The 20,436-nt window shown below is 48.2% G+C and overlaps 1 protein-coding gene across 1 annotated transcript in view; it reads left to right on the plus strand.

The window, feature by feature from the left end:
* Positions 1-17,975, plus strand: part of LOC149348314 (transmembrane protein 114) — a 123,058-nt gene extending 105,083 nt beyond the window's left edge. Inside the window, exons 4-5 of the mRNA XM_089588061.1 lie at positions 10,943-11,040; positions 14,326-17,975. Coding sequence (XP_089444187.1) covers positions 10,943-11,040; positions 14,326-14,592 — 365 coding nt within the window. The 3' untranslated portion in view covers positions 14,593-17,975. The remainder of the gene's footprint in view (positions 1-10,942; positions 11,041-14,325) is intronic.
* The last annotated feature ends 2,461 nt before the right edge of the window (positions 17,976-20,436 follow it).

Genomic DNA, 20,436 nt, shown 5'->3' on the forward strand with positions numbered 1-20,436 from the left:
ATATATATATATATATATATATATATTTACAACTAATCCTTACAGACAGCTTTCAGGCAGTCCACGGACACTCTACTGATAGTGCACAAACGTAACGGTTCGAAATTTTTAAAGGTATTTGATTTGATGACCGTCTAAGGGCATCGTTCACGCTTTTCCAACAAAAACAGTGTTGCCCAATGTGCCTGGGCCGATGTACAGGTCCCCGCAATATTAAAGGGAACAACCAGTTTGCACCGATTTGGTTTTAAAGGGTTTTAACATCCCAAAGCGACTCAGGCCGTAGTGGAGGGCTCCGAATAATTTCGACCACATTTGGGGTTCTTTAACGTGGACTGACATCGCACACTGCATGGGCCTCTAGAATTTCGCCTCCATAGAAATGCGACCGCCGCGGCCGGGATCGAACCCGTGTCTTTAATTCGGGTCAGCAGCCGAGCACCGTAACCACTGAGCCACCGCGGCGGCTACCAAAAGGCGAATTTTTTTGGTTATTTCTGTACTGAAGTTGAAAGTTGTGTTTGGATATTATACGCCAAATGGGAAATCTAGGAGGAAAACAGGGGAAAGTCTGCTTGGCGAGCTTAATTATGTAGTCATCATTAATTCAGTGCTAAAACTTTGTTCCGTTTAAAATTGGAGTGACTTGTACATGTCGCCCTGGTAGTTAGTAGTGCAAATAAATGTCACACGTAACTTACTAACGCCTCGATTAGTAAGCTAAACTAATAGCTTACTAAACAGCGCAATTCAACACACTGTAGCAGAGCGGTCTGCAAAAAAAAAGCTGTCAAGTTAACCCTAACCTCTAGAGGGCAGCCCCGCCGCGGTGGCTTAGTGGTTACGGCGTTCGGCTGCTGGCCCGAAATACGCGGGTTCGATCCCGGCCGCGGCGGCTGAATTTCTTGAAGGCGAAATTCTAGAGGCCCGTGTGCTGTACGATGTCAGTGCACGTTAAAGAACCCCAGGTGGTCGAAATTTCCGGAGCCCTTCACTACGGCGTCTCTCATAGCCTCAGTCGCTTTGGGACGTTAAACCCCAATAAACCAAACCAAACCTAGAGGACACAAATGCTTCACTCATGCGATTTGGAGGACGCACTGAACAAACAAAGCACTCGATCCATCCAAGAAAAGCGTAGAAAATAACTGAGACTGACATCTCCACAGAGTCGCGTATTTCTATTAAGGCAAGGCAGAGTCACAACGCCGCGACAAAGGAGGAACACGTGACCAAAACGCTTTTCCATTTGCTCCCTGAGCCTTATTATTCTGCGCATGCGCGGGACGCACACACGCACGCACATTGAGCAAACACGCCCCTAGTCGTGCGTTTCTTTGTCCGTCGTCCTTGTAACTTCTCAGTGCGGGCAAACAATCGCGCAGAACGCACCCACGTGTCAGTATATTTTTATTCCTTCCCTTTTTTCTTTTCCCAGATCTGTTCTCCACAAAAAACGTGGGCTCTCTGGAGCCCTTGAGCGCGCACCCGTGTCGCCGACAGCGGAAACTTTTTTTAATCGATTAAGCCGTGCATAATATGCAACTTCCTCGCTAAGCTCAGATCTTTCCAGCGCACCACCAGCGCGAAGGCATACTACGTCTAAGAACGTGCAACAACTACAAACCCCAACAACAACAACAACAACAAAAGCACCAACGAACGGCACTGCTTTCAGACAGTGGGAGGCCCGGGAGAGCGAACGACGCACGCGTTCGTGCGTTTCTTGCTTTTGCAAAGTTTCGAAAACAACAACAAAAAGAAAGAACAGGTATGCGAAATCGACGTACCTTCCGCGCATGCCCCCGAGAGCCGGTATTACGTACACCCGTCGCTTTTCCAGTCGGCTTCGCAAGCCGGTCGGCCCGCCTTGTTTTTATGCGTAGTTTTTGTTTATTTTATTACTTTTTTCAAGCGCGCGCAAAAAAGCGCGCGAGATCACCTTGACATTTCATGGCGGCGTCGATGGGGCCTGGCTCCACGCCGTAGTTGCGAGCAGTGCTGACGGAATTACGGGTCTTGAGAGGAATAAACAAACGATTAAGCACCCTGTGAGTGCATGCACGGTTGGAATATATGTGTAACGCAATGAGGTATAAAGCTGCGCGGTGAACTCAACATACGTACGGTATAGAAAACGCCAAAACTATGCTAACTAAACCCCCTAAGGGCTTTAAGCATGCCCAGTTAGAAAGCTCCAAATTAACCCCTGTCCGTATCGTTACCATCTTCTCGTTTTCTTCTGCTGTTCCCCAAAGCTAATTAGTGATTTAATTTATGGGGATTTAACGTCCCAAAGCGACTCACGCTATGAGGGACGCCGTAGTGAAGGGCTCCGGAAATTTTGGCCACCTGGGGTTCTTTAACGTGCACTGACATCGCACAGCTCACGGGCCTCTAGAATTACGCCTCCATCGAAATTCGACCGCCGCGGCCGGGATCGAACCCGCGTCTTTCGGGCCAGCAGCCGAGCACCATAACCACTGAGCCAGCGCGACGGCGCTGATTAGTGATTATACTTTTGATTCATAACGCAAGACGATGATACATCAACATGTTAAAACATAGCTTTGATAATGTTCTAAGCCGTCATACTGATTCATGAAAGAAAAAGGCACTTTTTTTTTCTTTTTTTCTTTCGTTTTTACGCTTTAGTGGCTGGCTCGAGCATTAGCACAAAGTAGTACTGGTGAATCCCCATATTGATTAGGAGGGGCTGTTCTTAACTTTTATCCGACCATATTTGTAAACTCTACCGCCATTATGCCCGGTGCTTTATTCACAGTAAATACAGAGCGCCACTTTTAAAGCTGTATTATCTGTTCAAGCTGATATCTTGTCGATTAATGGACTAACACATACTGATTGCTTTTTTTACCCCTGCTTTTAGACTGAATTTGTACTGACAGAATGCAGTGCCATGCATAAGGCTGCAGCTTTTACGTATTGTGTTGTTACGGCTAGCACAACCATCAAGTAACTACACGCAGTGGCTTTTGCTACCACAACAGGTTATCATACTATCGTGCGTTAAGCACCAATTTTACCACTAAAACTACGGGTACTGCTACGTAGCTCAATTTTAAAATTTTGGCACTTCTGTACGTACTATTACGTTACGTAACGTAGTACAACAACAAAGTTTACAGTGTGTATGAATGGAAACTGCATCCTCGTGCATGATTATGGATGATAGTGCTGGCATACGTGGCTAGACATACAGGATGACTTTAGTAGAACAAAACTGCAGGTAGAGCTGTACTAGGGAGGAATTAGTCTTAGGAACGGAGAACTGCGGGGAATATCACGACGAAAAAAAAAAATAATTGCCAGATCGGAAAACAAGACCTAGCTATTACGGTAGTGTTGGATTTCTAAAGTGTTTAAATGAGGCAAAAACACTTGCAGTACCTGCTTATGTAACAGGGTTTAGCAGCTGAGGGAACACTGACCCACTAGCACGAAGCATTATGCGTCCGTGAAAATTGCAGGTAAATTGTGGTCACGGTGTTCAATCCGTCCTTTAGGTCTTCAATTTTAAGTGCGGAGACAAAAAAAAAAACAAGCCATCGCCAAACAGAAGACGTATAATTGGCTTCCGAGCGCACAATTATGTGACGTCACGCACAATTAGTGACGTCATGCCAACAATACTATGCACGCAAAGCAGCTGACACCGCGCTCAACTAGCGGTACCACTGCACGCATCTCATCGCACTTGCGCAGTCATTAGCAGCCGCCAGGCGAGGTTAATTAGAGCGTACTGTTTGGCCACTTTCTTCCTAATCACTCCCTACAAAAGCGAAATGCTAGGAAAGAGGGGTTGAAATTCGCTCCTATGTCAACTCACTCACTAACCAATGTTTAGTATGACAGGGGCTGTCAAAATTTTCAATATGCATTGACACGAAGGCATTCCGTTTGCGTTGCTTGCTACACGGCGCTGAAGAAAGCCCGCAGATGTTCGCCCACTGCACCGAACTTCACTCAAGCGCGCGCAAACACTCCGCGTAACGAAGGGCCACGACGCTACGCCAGTGCCGCCGTCTGCGTAGCGCGCAGTTTATTCGTCTGCATCGAGGCCAACAGCCCGCACCTTTTGGCAGCACCGGTGGCGACGCCTGGCGGAGCTGCGAGAGGCCTTTTAGCGCGCCCGAACAATGCGATGCTCGGCAGGCGCATGCCAGTAAGAGTTGCAAAATCTCGCCGAAAGAAAGAGCCGGAAAAGAACTGGAAAAGAAAAAAACTGAAACAAAGCGTCGGCTGCTTGCGTGCCTTCGTCCGTCGTCTGCGTGTGTGTGCGTAAGCGCCGGATTGCCTCGGTCGCGCCACGAGCAGCGGAATAAGCTCCTCTACGCAGCGTTGCAGAATCTACGTGGTACACTTGTGAGACTGACTTTGCAGCAGAAAGTGCACTACCAGGCGTACACGTCTGTTGCACTGCGCGTTATTTCTTAAACTTGACTACTTCTGCAAAGCCATATAAGCGTTTGCGGCGGTGTCTGCGTCAAAACTTAAGTCCTTCAGTAACAGCAGATATTAGATAAGGTTAGGGTACATGAAAAAAGAAAAGGCGGTGTAGCTGTCCGACTTTGGCTTGGCACGAATCGCACCTGAATATCCAAAGAATTGGTCGACAACCTCGAGCAGGGTTCTTTTTGTGCAGTGAATGGTTAGCGCCTGTTCCATCCACTTCTGTGTCGTCCCTGTCCTTTGTGCGCTGTTTTCAAAGAACTGTTACCAACTAGCCCAAACCATACTATTTAACGGCTGCACTGTCAAGCGTGCTAACAAGTTGGATGTGCCACACGTGTCGTGTACAACATACCCCTCTCCTGCGGCAGGCTGAGTCGGGTCAGACCGGCAAATGCGTGAATGACCGGGCACGCGAACATAATAATTCTCTCAAAAAATGTGTCAGATCCGAACAACCTTCCATGTCACTGTAGACCATGTAGGAACTGTGTCCCGGCCTTCGACAAGGTTTCCATACTAGGACGAGAAAAAAAAAAAAACAGAGATGAAAGAGAAGTACCGAAGCCTTTCACATTAGGCTGCTAGAAAGTGACACGTCCGTCAGTGGACCGTCACTGTCGATTACGAATAAGGAATTTAAGGTACCGGACAATGGTGTGTGCATGTAAGAACGAAAACAACAATAGGCATTGGCTGAAGGTTGGGTGCGTTTTAAGTTAAGCTCGACATTGGCGTTTTCTGCGCCTGATACGCACGCGTTTGTTTGATTTTTAGACCACATCAGTTGTTGGTTAGTCCAGCGCTTTTCTGTGTACTTCTTCTTGCGTTCCCGTTTTCGTTGCTGGTTACATTACGTTTGAAGAGCGTGCATTCCCGCCAGTTGTGAAGGTACACAAGACCCAACAAGGGCGTTATTGGAGTTTTGCGGTATTCAGCAACCAATAAGTGTCAATCGCTCTCACCTGAACGAGTATCATAGAGGCAAGCTTATCTAGCTATTATTGAGCGGTGTCCCAGGAGTGATAGTGGTGAATTGATAACTAGCAAAGTTTTTTAACAAAACATTGGGGTTGTGCAGCAATCTATGGCAGGCACAGTCTTCAGCACAATATAAGAAATTTATTGCGAAATACTGCAACTTACACAACAATTTTATACCACCATTTTAATGCTTGCTACCATTTTGGTTGCACCTTTCGACTTTCGCCTTGTGCAGAACACGTAACTTAAGCCGTGTGCAGAACAGGTGGTTTTTCGCTGTCTTTTTTTCGCCACACTACCAAAGAATGGAATCGCCTTCGCTTCCATACTGCGACACGTTGTGACCGCTATGACTTTAGGAATGCCGCGTATTGTACGAGTGAGAGGCAGTTTTTCATGTTACCGTTTACTGCTTTTGCATCGTTTATTCCGTAGTCTACTGAACCACTCCACTCTTCTGCCAATTGCCCTGATGGTGTGATAAATAAATAGTACGAATGAATACTTCCGGTGCTCAAACCACGGAGCAAAATGAAAATGCAAATTATTTACGAGGAAAGCGAAAGGTGGCGTAATTGTCGCACTCCCGGTACGTGCTACGAGGGAAAGAATGAAGAAAGGAGTGAAAGAAAGCAGAGAGAAAGAAGCAGCTTTGTGGACGACCTTTCATGCATTGTCACGCTAATTTGCCTGAGCAACGTGCACACCAGCTACAGCATCTTCACTGCTGCAACGTTTCTTTCTTTTTTTTTTGTCCTGCGAATAAGCGCACACGGGTGCTCGCCCCAATTTTTTTCGACTTCCGCCGGATATGAGCGTGTGACGTTTTTTACACCGCTTCATTTCTCAACAAACAAAGGATGCCTGTCGAGCCGGCAGAATGCGCAGTGCACAGACGTAGTAGCGGTAACATTACGCGTTCGTTTGTTTTCACGAGTCGAGGAGGATTTGCACGCCGCCAGGGGGCGCCACGTGTTGTTTTAGCAGACGAATGAAACGGCTCAGCAGAGCGGAACAGCCAACTGCGTCCGCGGGACTCGTCGTCGCAATATGCGGGGAAGCAGTGTGAATTAGGCCGGCCGGATGGGTGTGTTCCCATTTAAAAACGAGTCCCCCCCCCCCCCCCCCCCATGACGCCCTTAAAACTACGGTTTTTTTTTTGTTTTCATTGTTTTTCTTGCTAGTTTTCGCGCTCGGCGGGGCAGAGACAGGAGGGATTCCAAACTCGAAACCGCCCCACTGCGACTGTAAAACGCGTCCCTGACTGGTAAAAGGGGCACAACTACGTGTCGTCGCACTCTTAAATGCGCGCTTCTTATTTTTATTTATTTTTTTGCTCCCACTGCACACGCAGAGAACCTGCATAAAAAGACAGCTGTAGACACACACACTCACGGCCTGTGGCCCTGTGACAATTCTACAGCGGCGAAACGTGTCAGCCATGCGTGATTGTGCCGTTGTTACTGACAGTTGACGCGCCTGCTTTGGCAGAGAGCACGCAGGTCAGAGAGGACTTAGTTGAAACACTTCAAAGCTTCCCGTCCTCCATTATCAAACGGGCTGGTCGACGGAAGCCAACGTCACGCTCTTTGGTATAGGGATGTGCGAGCTCTGTAAATGGTGTCGCATGTAGCGGCTGGCTGTACAAGCAGACGACCTTCCTGACACATCCAGGCGTAAAGAAGAGCGTGCAGATCTCCAACTCATGCATGCATAATCACTTTGTGATTCCTGGGAGATTAACGACATGGAACTAAATCGATGTTTTGCTATAAGCGCCAACGTAGTACAAGGTAGAGAGAGGGTGTGGTAGATGGTCCTTGGCGATCACAAAATGAACAAGGGAGGGGAAAACCTCAGGTTGCTTGAGCCAACGTTTCGACAAGGGGACTTGTCTTCGTCTGGGCGAAGACAAGTCCCCAGACGAAGACAAGTCCCCTTGTCGAAACGTTGGCTCAAGCAACCTGAGGTTTTCCCCTCCCTTGTTCATTTTGTGAACGTAGTACAAAGGCCGATATAGTTCTCAAAAAGAAGAGGTCTTTTTCAAGTGTAGCATTCTTAGACAAAACTTTCTAACCTTGGAATATAGTAAAGCACTGCTATCAGTAGAAAGAAATGGGCTTGGGCAGGGCATGTAATGCGAAGGCAAGATAACAGCTGGTCCTTAAAGGTGCACTGAAGAGGATTCTGAACTTGTCATTTTGCCGCGGGAACTCGATCCACACGTTCCTAGCATTCTTAGAAACAGTGACTTATTTACCTGTGTGGCCAATTTCCCCAATTAAAACGAATTAACGTCCGGCTCCCGCCTTTTTTTTTTTAATTCTGCCTCGTACAGTGGGCGGAGTCGACCAACGCGTGGAGCGCCTTTCACCCAGTCCCGTGGAGGCTTTGCTTTCGCTTTATTTTGTTTTTTAGGTTTCCATGAATAAATAGTTTCATTCGCAGATAATATAGCCGCAAAATAAGCCCGAAGAAATAAAAATACGCGCGGACTATTTGCTACTACGGACTACTACGTATTACTCCGCCGATGGCAGAGCGCCAACCCGCCACGGGACTGGGTGAAAGGCGCTCCACGCGTTGGTCGACTCCGCCCAGCGTACGAGGCAGAATTCAAAAAAAAAAAAAAGGCGGGAGCCGGACGTTAATTCGATTTAATTGGGGAAATCGGCCACACAGGGCAGTAAATCGCAGTTTCTAAGAAAGCTCGGAACGTGTAGATCGAGTTCCCGCGGCAAAAAGACAAGTTCAGATTCCTCTTCAGTGCACCTTTAAGGGTAACGGAGTGGATTCCAAGAGAAGGCAAGCGTATAGCAGGGGGCGGCAGAAAGGTAGATGGGCGGTAGAGATTAAGAAGTTTGCGGGGATACGGTGGTTGCAGCTGGCAGGGTTAATTGAAGAGACATGGGAGAGGCCTTTGCCTTGCAGCAGGCGTAAGGGAGATGATGATGATGTTATGGAAGTATTGATGGTAATGGTCCATTCTTTCGATGCGTAGCACAATATATCTTTTGAAGTTTTTCCACCGCTCGTATCGAGCAGTTAAGGCTGCCATAGAAAACCATGGGGTACGTTTTTCGACGATAGTAAAAACGTTAATAACAAAAAAAATACAAGCCTACTGAGGGTAGATCTGCGGATGCATTCATTGTTAGAGTGAAATCTTAGAATATATGAAAAAAAATTGCCTTCATAAACTCTTTCCCGTTGAACAAAGTGCGATGGTTATAACGTACTTAAACCAAATAGATGTGCGAAAGCATGCGTTTAGCCTGGTTGGCTCATGTTTTTGCTTTGATGGGTCGTAGGCACGTCTGGCGACGATATTATAGACTCTGGTTAAAGCTCTGATCGAGGTTAAGCTGATCTGATCTGTTCACACCGCATATGGAAGTTGACGAAGACGACGATGTGCAATGCACAGCGCGAGTGTGTGTTGCAGTTTATCGTAAAGCATGATCGGCTGTGGCGACAGCATAGTGCTTTCGTGCAGTGGCCAGCGAAGCTGGTCTGTTCGCGCAGTCACGAGTTCGAATCCCAGTCGCGGCAACATTGATTTTATTTATGCACCCTTAAGGTCATGCAAGCCATAAGGTTCTTCATTGGGTTGCACACCTGAAGTTATAGTGCTTTCGCAGTAAAATACTTTCGTCTAGAATTGCTGGGTATAATGCAATCAATTGTCTGCTCCTCTGTTCCCATACAGTCTTCTTGTTTGTGCCCTTTTAATTCTACATTCCATATGTTTTGAACGAAACTTTCAGTTGTAAGCGCTCGTCATCTGCCTTCGTTCAACTGTCCCACGAGTTTAGGCGCTGTTCCTCTGTAGAACTCAGCGGAGTAGCCTCTGTGGAGTAGCGAAGCGCCTTGGATCTGTACTGCACAGGTGATTGAACGGAGGCCATTTTCGCAAAAGCAGTAACACTATCTTCCCGCTGAGCTCGGGACATTTACGGAGATCGTTTCAATTAAGCCCTTACGGTTATTTGTTGTAATGATCCCTAAACGCCGTAGACTGAAATATATACTAAGCGCTGTATTTTTTCTGCCGATGTTTATACTGATATACGTGGAAGAAAGCAGAGTGCTATTTTTTAATGTCACCGCTGTCGAACGAAAGATTTTCCTGATAAACTTCGTCTATTTCGTGCACATAAAAAACCTCCTCCATAAATACCACTTGTACACATCGAGGTTTGGCAATGAAGGAGGAGACTTTTGTGAAGTGTATTGTGTTAAGTTCTGTGGCACTAAGCAGGCAGGAGACTTTTATACCGGCGGTATGTTACGCAGCGCCATAACGTCGCCATTACATGCTTCCTAGTTCTGCCAGTGCAGCAAGGAACTACCGAGACAGGGTGTACAGTAACGAGCAAAAGTTTGCGGGATGCGGATACGTGGAAAAGGATGTATTCTTACGCTTTGCCTCACTAGCTATTCAGTTGGTAATTATTGCATCCGATCGAACAGGCAAGTGCCAGCATGTATCTGCGTTTTTGACTGACCCATTGTGCGTGATCGCGCACAAATATTTTTTTTTTTCCCGAGCCCGCATCCCGTAAACGTTCGTCCAACACTGTACTTGTTGCCTTGCCCGAGTCTTCACAGTATACTGCAGTGTGACGCTTATTGTCAAAGTACTGGAGTACTGTCGACGCTTGTATTATTGCTCGCGCTGTGGCGTGAGCTATATAAGTAATGACTGAAATAGGCTTGCAATGGGGCCAATAAATAACAAAGGTTTTCACGGAAACGAAAGCGATACCGAGGTAAAATCGTCGCTCCGACGCGCGTTTCATATGATGAATTAGTCGCGTGGTGGTCAGGGCTTAGTTACTATAACAGTACCCGCTTTTTCAATCCTGTCTAGTAAGAATGATTTGGTTTATGAGGGAGTGGAGGGCTCCGGAAATTTCGACCACCTGGGGTTCTTTAACGTGCATTGACATCGCATAGTACGCGGGTGTCTAGAATTTCGCCTCCATCGAAATTCGGCCGCCGCGGCCGGGACCGAACCCGCGTCTTTCGGGTCAGCAGCCGAGCGCCGTAACCACTGAGCCACCGCGGCGGGTGTTGGTTTAGAAAGAATGATTGAATAGTACGATATGGTATTCATGACTGTCATTACATTCTAAAGCTATGACACGAGCTCTGAGGAGTGCCGCATTCGTAGTCGAGGGCTACGAATTTATTTCTGACGTCCTTTCTTTAGCGGGCATTGAAATCTCTCAAAGCCATGTTTTGTTTGTTTGTTTGTTTGTTTGTTTGTTTGCGTTTAACGTCCCAAAGTGACTCGGACTATGTGGGACCCCGTAGTGAAGGGCCCCGGAAATTTCAACCGCCTGGGGTTCTTCAACGTGCACTGACATCGCACAGTATTAAGCCGATGTTTTTGCATCAACGCAAAGCTTGTGTGTATATTTTTTGTGTCACGTAGCCCTTCGTTGTGCAACTAATTAACCTTACTGACCGGTCATTGCAGCCCTGACGGTGGCCGGCGCCATGGGCCTGTGGCACGGCGTCGAGTACTACGACTTCAAGAAGCTGCACGACAGCCAGTCCGTCTACGCCTGGCCAGCCGTGAGTGCAGCCTCTTCTTTATTTGTGCATTTTCTTGGAGCAAATGAGATACATCCATGCTGGTGCCCTTAAACCTTCCAATGCCGCCGGGAGCTACGACGAAGACGATGCTGATAAGGCTTCCTATATTTTAAAAAGCGAGGCAGAGAAAGAGTAAAGAAATAATTAGACGTACTATACATGCGGATGACAATACTGTTTGGGGAAGGGGATACAAAGACGGAAATATGGGAGTGTGTGTGTGTGTGTGTGCATGCGTGTGTGTGCATGTGTACATGCGTGTGTGTGTGCATGCGTGTGTGTGTGTGCGTGCATGCGTGCGTGTGTGTGTGCGTACGTGTGTGTGCGTGCATGCGTGTGTGTGTGTGTGTGTGTGTGTGTGTGTGTGTGTGTGTGTGTGAGATAGAGAGAGAGGGAGAGAGGATAAGATATTGAATCCATACGCATCGAAGAACTTAACGTCATGAACGGTGCTTAACGCCTGTCGACCTTATCGATTGCGGCAGCAGTCATGCGCCTTTGTGGGCCACGGAACGTTAAAACCTTAGTTTAAGAACCTTGACCTCCAGGGTAGGGTCAAGCACATGGCGTCTAGAGAAACAGTAAGGAAGAAGAAAAGGCAAGGATGCTAATCAAAAATGGTTCTGGTTGGCTACCGTGCACCGGGGGAGAAACGAGGACCAAGGCAAATGATTAGTTTAGGCTTCCTCAGATCGGCACTTGTGGCACGCCGTGTTGGCGTACCAGCACGATCGTTGCTCCAAGGATGCAAAGCAAAGAAATCGTAAAGGATAACGACGTGGCGAGCTATCCAAGGAATGCCCCGATAAGAACATAAGGGATAAAATAAAGGAAACTGATAACGACAAAACATAAACCGGAACGTCAGGACCATGCGGCGTAAGGATCATATCTCTCCGTGGTTATCCCCGTATGATAGTCCGTCAGACCGCCGGAGCACTGAGAAGTCGAGCGGCTATTCACAAATTTGTGTGACGACAATTTCACGTATATCCGCGCAGTCGTTTGTGCGTACCAAATTCCAGCCGGCTTAGCAAGGGCAGAGATAACTAAGTCTGCGATTCTTGATGGTATACGGCTAGCCCCACGCATTTAGTTCATCCCAAGCTAACTCCAAGTCCAAAGAAAACGGATTGACGAATGCACTTGACCACGTCAACTAAGAATAATGGCCTAGATGACTGTAAAGTGGACAATGAGCGAATTATTCCCAGACGACAATAGGTCATCTAAACGGAACATGGATGAGCCATAGCTGGCTTTCAAAGGCCTTCGCCCAAGCTGGCAACGCAGTCAATGACGTAAGAGACGGCAGAATTCATCGACCGAGGGAGTTACTACGGCCTGCTGACCTAGACCGAACCAAGTGAACAAAGGAGGCTATGATGGATGACAATGTGGACAAAGTAGATGCGCGAACGATCAGGTGCAAGCGTTAGGAAAAGAAACAGTATTAGCTCGCAGTCGAAGATTGCTCCTTAAGTGTGTGCGAGAAACTGGCTTTTTGATTTGTAGTAACAAGTTTTGATATTTATACGCATGATCACATTAATGACCGTTGAAGTTAAATGAAGGAGTTAAAACGAAGAATGGTTCTAGAGTGGGAACGAGCTGACTCCATTCGCATTGCTCGTGCTTATACCTCAACAACAGGATCGAAGGAGGGCGACAACGTTAATAAACTTCCAAAATCCGGATCGCGGGGCTGAATCGGTATAATGAGGACAACTCTATACAATAGGGGATATTCAAAATTCCGCAAGTGCGCTTTCCCGCATAACAATGTTGTCCCAAACAAGATGGCTGACCATGCGTTTCCAGCTGAAACAAAAGCAAGAAAGACTGGTTTTTCGTTTGATTCTTCCAAAATACGTTTCTTACATTCTATCCACACCTTTAGCGCTTGTCCTGTAGCCCACGTAGTTCCTTTATAGCGAAGTCGGCCATCTTGTTTCGGGCAACACAGTTATGTGGGAAAGCGCATTTGTGGAATTTTGAATATCCCCTATTGTTCTTTGAAAAAGAAAACGATTCCATAGCTTTTTCTGGCTGTGTTGATGCATGTGCGGCAGCAAAAGACGCATTTATTGCAATGAAAATTGCATTACAAAAATGTCCGCGACTTGATTCAAACTGTGACGTCACTCAGGACCGAAAATGGACTTCGTGATTACCACTTTGAAGCGAACACTTACATAGCCTATAGCCTCACGGACTCGCGCTGAAAAAAATGGGTCGACGCGCTGCTGTTTACTTACGAAATCGGCGTGTAACGGGGACACCTGAATTTAATTTTCTGGCCTTTTCTATAACTTATAAAAGCTCCATTTTTAGTGAAAACAGCCTATTTGCAGTTAGAAAGCGATAACTTATCAATACAGGGATAACTTCATTCTGTCCTCAGAGTTTCTTTAAGTAGGTGGGCTGAGGCCTAAGGTCGGAGCAGCACGATGTTTGTCAAAAACCATTGCCAGGAATTCGGGACAAGCGCTTCTGGTTCCCTTGGCTTCCGTCAGGTGGCGCATGGCTCTGAACATTAGAAAATAGCGCGTTCGCATCATCATTGAAGTAAGAAATAAAGAGACTGAACGAATGGCTGCAGAACAGAACGTGATAGGTCGCTAGGCTTAGCGGCACTGGCCGGGAGCTGCCGCGAATTCGCCTTTTTCACAAGGCCGCTCTGCGCATGCGCGCCTCTTCTCCTCCAGCTCCACTGGTTGAATACAAAAATCGCCCGCTCCTACTGCGCATGCGCAGTTCTTGTTAGTAACAGTCGCATGCGACAGATGGCGACAGCTGTCAAGCACACGCCGCTTCGCAGGCACAGCTGGTTCCTCGTGGAACCAGATCGCGACTGCGTCTCCCATGACCGACCCGAAAGACGCGGGTTCGATCCCGGCCGCGGCGGCCGAATTTCTTTGGAGGAGAAATTCTAGAGGCCCGTGTACTGTGTGATGTCAGTGCACGTTAAAGATCCCCAGGTGGTCGAAATTTCCGGAGCCCTCCACTACGGCGTCTCGCATAGCCTGAGTCGCTTTGGGACGTTAAACCCCATAAACCAAACCAAACCGTTTGCTTTCAAAAAGTAGCAGACGAATTTTCGCCACTCACCAGAGGGCGCAAATCTTGTGAAAAAGGCGGATTCCTGGTAATGATAGTTGATATGGGCGATCAAGATAAGCTATGGCGTTGGGCGGACTTTTGCCACTGGAAAAGCCGCTGATTCCTTCTACACCCTTGTCCCTTCTGCTTCCGCACACGCAGATCCTGCGGCGCAAGGGGGTGACGGAGTTCGCCTACGGCTGGTCCTACATGCTGGCCTGGGCCGGCGTGGGCGCCAGCCTGCTCACCGGCATCCTCTTCCTGGCCTCGGCGCGGTGTCTGCGCCGCGAGAAGAAGGCCGACCAGGCAAAGAACATGCAGTACCTGATGCCCGTCTACCCGGACAAGCGGCAGCCGTACGGCTACGCCGCCTACCCGGGGCCGTACGCCTACCACCACGGCTCGCAGTACGGGCCATACGGATACTGAGCACCCGGCCAGGCTGCTCCTCTTGCAGACTCATCTCGCCACGCACACCCCCGAGACGTCGCCGCCCTTTGAAGAGACCGGACCGGAAGACGCTTCCTGAAACTGCGATGACGTGGCAGCTGTGCGGCCTCTTGCTGCGATGCAGTCTGAACACACTCTCAAGCCAGAAGGGACTAAAATTTCTGCTGGGGTGTAGTCCTTCGGGGTATCATTTCGTTGCCACTACCTTTAGTCCCCGAAAGGGCAACCATCACTCCCTTGCAGTCTAACCGCTGAGAGACATTAGCCAGTCAGTCTCCCCACAGACTAATCCTTCGTGGGCTAGACTAAATGGTGCAGTTGGTCCCGTTTTAATCGTTTCTGGCTTAGAGTGCAGAGGTGACTTCGCAGATGAAAGATTTCCGTAGCTGTCTTGGGCTCACACCCTGTACTGTATCCCCGTTCCGATTTGGCTCGGGCTACCGGAATGGAAGGCATACCAGGCTGCGAGCTATGGTGTTAGCGTTGTGCTTACGCAGGTCGTGTCCTAGCTGGAACACTCAAAGCACAGACTAAAACTGCAGACTCGCGTCCTAGTAACCTCTCCTTCCGGTCCGAACGAACGGGTAGCCTTTCATTTCTTGAAGCGGTGAGAGAGATATGGTGTCTACATTTGCTTTAATCACTGAAGGATGGGAGTCGCTGAGAGATTCAAATGAGCCAATGACCGTATCTTTGAAGAACAGGGAAAGGCAGCGCCCTAAAGCCTTATGTCACTCTGTCTTTCACATGATCGGTTTGGACGGGACAAACGTACTTTCCTGTGTCTCGTTTCCAATAGTACCAGTACTTTCAATTCTTCCAGCAGATAGGATTATGTAAACATATTGGCTTGTATTGTCAATGAGGAAAATACTGCCCATCAAAGAAAAACACCCTTACTTTAAATCTGGAGTACACAGTCCGGAAACGGACATTGATGGCTTTGTATCTGACACGTTGCCAAAGTCGAAAGAAATATTAGATTCCGTCTTCAAGTCTGAAGCATTGCATCTGCGAAAACTAATTTTCTCGGCGGTGGTTCCTGTAAATAGAAGCGCGAGATGATGCAGGCGCACGAGGAACAGGCATTTGAATTATTACACTGACTAAGCAAGTTCTGCATGACTAAATCGTTTTTTACGTCATGTAAACAGCTGATCCCTTATGCTTGCTGCACGGTGCTTCACGACCGCCGCAAACCCACGCTTTACCGCGTGACGTCATACAGTGTCCTGCGGCGGATGCCCCCTGCAAGTGAAGTTGAGAGAGCGACTGGGCAAAAACGGCAAATTATATGGCTGTGTCGCGATGTAAAATATCCCTCCCGTGCAGCACTTCTTGTACATAGTTTTCACTCTCACGTTACTTGCTCTAATCATTTTAATTTCCGCCCCTTCGAAGTCCCTCATCTCTTGTAACCTTGACAGACACGATGATGTTGCGTTCTCTAGGGATTCTTCACACACACTAGCGCCATCCCGGTTGAGAACAAGCAACCAAATTGATATGGCGACCTCGAGCAGTTATCGTACGTTCCAGGGCTTTCTTGGCGACTGTATTTACTATGCGCACATTGGAATCTAAACGCTATGGCTTCCAGCCTCTGGTCACGTGGTTGGTTGTTCTAACAGCGGCCTCTGCCGTCGCAGTACTAAACTACAGTTGTAGTGATGCGCGCACAAGAGGCAGCGTTAAGTGTATGTTTTGCGCCCGCATGGATGAACCCACGGTATGCTGCATTCCATGAGACAGGCTCACGAAATATACTGGAGGCTGGCGCTTACTGGCCACATACACCAGGTGCTTGACGTTTTAGGTTTCAAAGCTCCTTCTCTGAGTGCTTTAAACTTGTTAGTGCAGAAGACGAGGCCAAGTGTCCGCCGTGAAAGACTGTGGTTTGCTCGTGACGTCACTACTGTCACGATGATGGATCACGCATAGCTTCCTAGGTCGGAGCAATAGGCGCTATGAGCGGATCAGAAAAAGGCCTAGCTTTTCGGTGTACTCCTATTCAGCAACATCGCCGTCAGTATGAGTATGACATTGGTGCAGAACATCTAGCTACACACTGCACGTATGTTTCGAGAAAAATGACGCCGGCTGTCTACTTGCAGGCGATGAAACCATACAACCAGAAAGAAAAATTGGTTTATGCGTGTTCGTACATACACTTCTAAAAAGATTTTGTGCCCTGGTTCGTAGAAAACTAATATCTCATCAACGTCTTCTGTTCAATACGTGTCACTTGTTGGAACTTTTTTTTGTTCGTCCTTTCTTTGTGCCAACATCAAAAACAAAACCTGTCGCCGTGTTCGCGCAAGTTAGAGCTTCTTTATATACTTGCTTAATTGTCTAGGTGCCAGGAGCATCGGAGCCACTGACTTGGATCACAGTTAAATGACAAAATCGCGTGACTTGTCACCGTTCTCACTTTCCGTCCAGTCAGTCGTTTCGAGGCTCCGAGTGAGCGGCACACAACTATGCGTTTTCTTGTTTTGTTTTTTCGATATGTGTGTGTATAATTTAATTCAGAAGTTATATACTACATCAGGGACTACGGGGTCCATCTAACAGCGCCCGGCGCAGTAATACTCACGAGTGCGCCGGCAGCGCCATCTGGGGGAAGGCGTCCGGATTCAAAACGGTCGCCCGACGCGCCAGCCCTGTGTGTGCGGCAACACCAGTGTAGAGAGTTTGCTTTACAGGTCCCACGGACGTTACTCACCACTAGGGTTCGGTGTTTTTTGTGTGTTTTATTCTTTCGTGTGTTCACGGTCACGTGATGCCCCGTTTTGTTATTCACGCTCGATAGCTCAACACACAGACGACAAAGCGCCGAAACGGCACGCTGGGGAAACGAGCAGAATGTCAGCGTAGACAGCAAATAAAGACTTAGGAAAGAAGCATTAGCTTTGTGTAGCCTTTGGTGTTGTTGACAAAGTGTGTGCATTGTGTGCGCTCAACTAACAGGAATGGATGGTTAGCTATATAATTTCGCCAGGATATATGCATGTAGTACATCCACTGTTCCATCATCACGGGTTTGCAGACGACAAAAGTAATTCAAGCCATTTTTCTTGGACACATTTCACACCCTATTGACAGAATAAAAGAAGTTTAAAATTTCCAAACGACGTGGTTCGGGTACGTTGCTGTTACTAACCATTTGGTATACGTGATTACGTGTCTTTGAATGACTGTTGAACCATGAAAAGCAATAAAAAAATAAACGTACTCACTGAAGCAAAGAGACAGATGCATTCCATTTTTTTTATACTCGAGCGACTCGTGTACCGTGTATGTGTGTTTGTAGAACGGTTCTGAAATAAAACCCACGTGAACGATCCACATGAAAGACGAAAATTCTTCCACAATTAACCCACAGACCAAGGAAATTCAAAACCTGGAGAGAGCTATAGTGATATCACTTGGGTATGCCGAAAGGAAAAAGAAACAGCTCAGCTAAGCTTGGCTTAAATTCAGTGAGAGTCAATGTCCGACCGGGCAGTCGGCTACAAGACACCCAAACGGCCGCCTATGAGAAGGTCAACCGGGCAGTTGCCTGTGAGACTGCACTGCCGACCTGGCCGGCTATGCGCTCAGCACAGCAGCAGAGGCGCAACTTTACCCCCATATCATCCTAAACTATGCACACAAGCCTTCCGCCGAACTCTCGTTTAAATATTGAGCCTATTTCGATTATAACAGCAGCAAAACAGATTCCAGTAAGATCTACTCTTAGTCAATCAATCAATAATTTCTCTAAAGGCCGGATCTCTCCCGTCACCTTCCGCCTCCTACAACACAACCCCCCCGCACACCATCCAGCTGATCTACAGCCCCACACACTCCTCCCTCTCAGGGAACGAGGCCCGCTTACTCGCCTGCACGAGGCATTACTATCAGGCGGGGCCCATCCCCTATCCCCATCACGGAGCGAGGGACCGGTTGGCAACCTATCACGAAAAATCCCTAAATTACTGACATTATCGACTTAAACGACACCTTTACACACCAGCCAAGAGGTCTCTATCCTGCATGCATGAAATCTCGTGGCGTCGGCTCCAAACGCACGTCTTCCCAAATTCCGCAACATGGTGACCATACCCGCAGTTCTCTCCCATATATACCCCACGCACCCTATACTCTCCCAACTTCAGATTCTGCGGTGGGCACGCTTCCCTACCTCACACCATGCGGGCCTGCCCTATTATTCCCTTCCCCTACCGAGGAGCAGAGGCAGACTGCGCTGCGCAGCTCCGAGCTAGGCCTACAGGCTCGACTCGCTCAACGGGCTGACTGGGTCGCCGAGGCGCATTAACTCACCATCCCGCGGGTTCACCTAGTACGTTATAAGGGGCTCCGCCGGCCGCCTCTCCCACTGAACTAGTTTATTGTTCGTCTGTCTGTCCACAGTCGAATCCCATTATTCGCATTTTTATGAGTAAGCAACGTAAAGACGAAACCACCAGCACTGGCTGTCAAGCTAAGCATCACGGTCTGGTGAAGCCCTGAAGCCAAGTGAATCATCAGGCCCTCAGTAGAGCGTTGCTAAACGTAAGTATAACAGCTCTTGCTGTGTAAAATTGCAGATATGTCTGCGATTGCCCGACGAGACTTCAGGAATGCCTTGAGGTGTCTTCGCGAGTGCTGGATGGGTCTACGACAATTTCTGCATAGCCTACATTTAGGATTTCGAGTCAGGCACGTAAACGCGGAGCATCAACGTTCAGATTCATCGCAGTGAACAAACAGCAGCGCCCTAGCGGTATTTTTCAAAAGCACACAGCAAAGAGAGCGGGGAGGTTCGGTGTACCATGCATTCCTTCAGCTACCCGCGGAAGCAGATCGCGCTATGCCAAAACTCTCTAAAGCCCCAACTCGAACCACACTTCCTGGGCGTATGCGCCCAGCGTCAGCGCTCTTGGCGTACGCCAGAACGGGCGTCGAAAAGAGGCATGCATCTCCATGTCTCTGGTGCTTACTTTCTCCCCCTCTCGAGTCGAGTCTAAAGAATTTCAAGCCGTGAAGGAAAGGGGTTGGGGGGCGCTGAAAGGACGAATTAAACCGCGAAGAAAAGTTCGAGGAACGCGAAGCTATGAAGAAAAGAGTCCCCGAGAGCCTCGTGGTCCTCCTATTGTTGTCAACCGGATCCTCCGATTGTTGTCAACCGGACCCCGCTTCCGACGCGTGCGGACAGATATCGGCGCCTCGCCGAGGTTCGCTGGCGTACGCCAAGAGCACCGACGCTGAGCGCGTACGCCCAGGAAGGGCCCATGGAGGTGGGGCTTAAAGCTATCTCCACTACATCCGGAGAGAAGATAGTTTCGGTAGATTACTACAAAGAAATAAAACCTCAGGTACGGTATAATAAAACAATTTGTTGTCCATATAATCAAAATTTTATATTTCTGATCGGCTCAAGCGACGCGCGCGCCATCGCTGGGCTTATCTGAGTCCATTATGGAGAGAACGTGAGGCGTGGCGTTGGTTGAGCTAATCACAAATTACGAAAAAAAAAATGGCACAGTAGAGAAGCAGTTCTCAAATGCAGCGTTTTAAACACTTCGGAGAAAGCAGCAATTAAATGTAGGCCGCAACGCGTGGTCGTTATCAAAATTCAGCTGAGCGCTCGCCAAGTCCTCGAGCGTCACGCTCAATGGCCGGTCAAGTTCGCGACATAACGCGCATTCCGTGCGGCCGTAGCAGGTATGTCGAAAGGAAAACCTATCCGCTGGAAGTGCGCCAAGGCATATTCGGCCGGTCAAGGCAAGCTGGCGTGTCTGTGCGGGATGATGACACAACCTGCACCTCTGCTCCCGG

The sequence above is a fragment of the Amblyomma mixtum genome, chromosome 4 (assembly GCF_055824585.1).
Source record: "Amblyomma mixtum isolate Tamu chromosome 4, ASM5582458v1, whole genome shotgun sequence".
Classification (NCBI taxonomy): Eukaryota; Metazoa; Arthropoda; class Arachnida; order Ixodida; family Ixodidae; genus Amblyomma; species Amblyomma mixtum.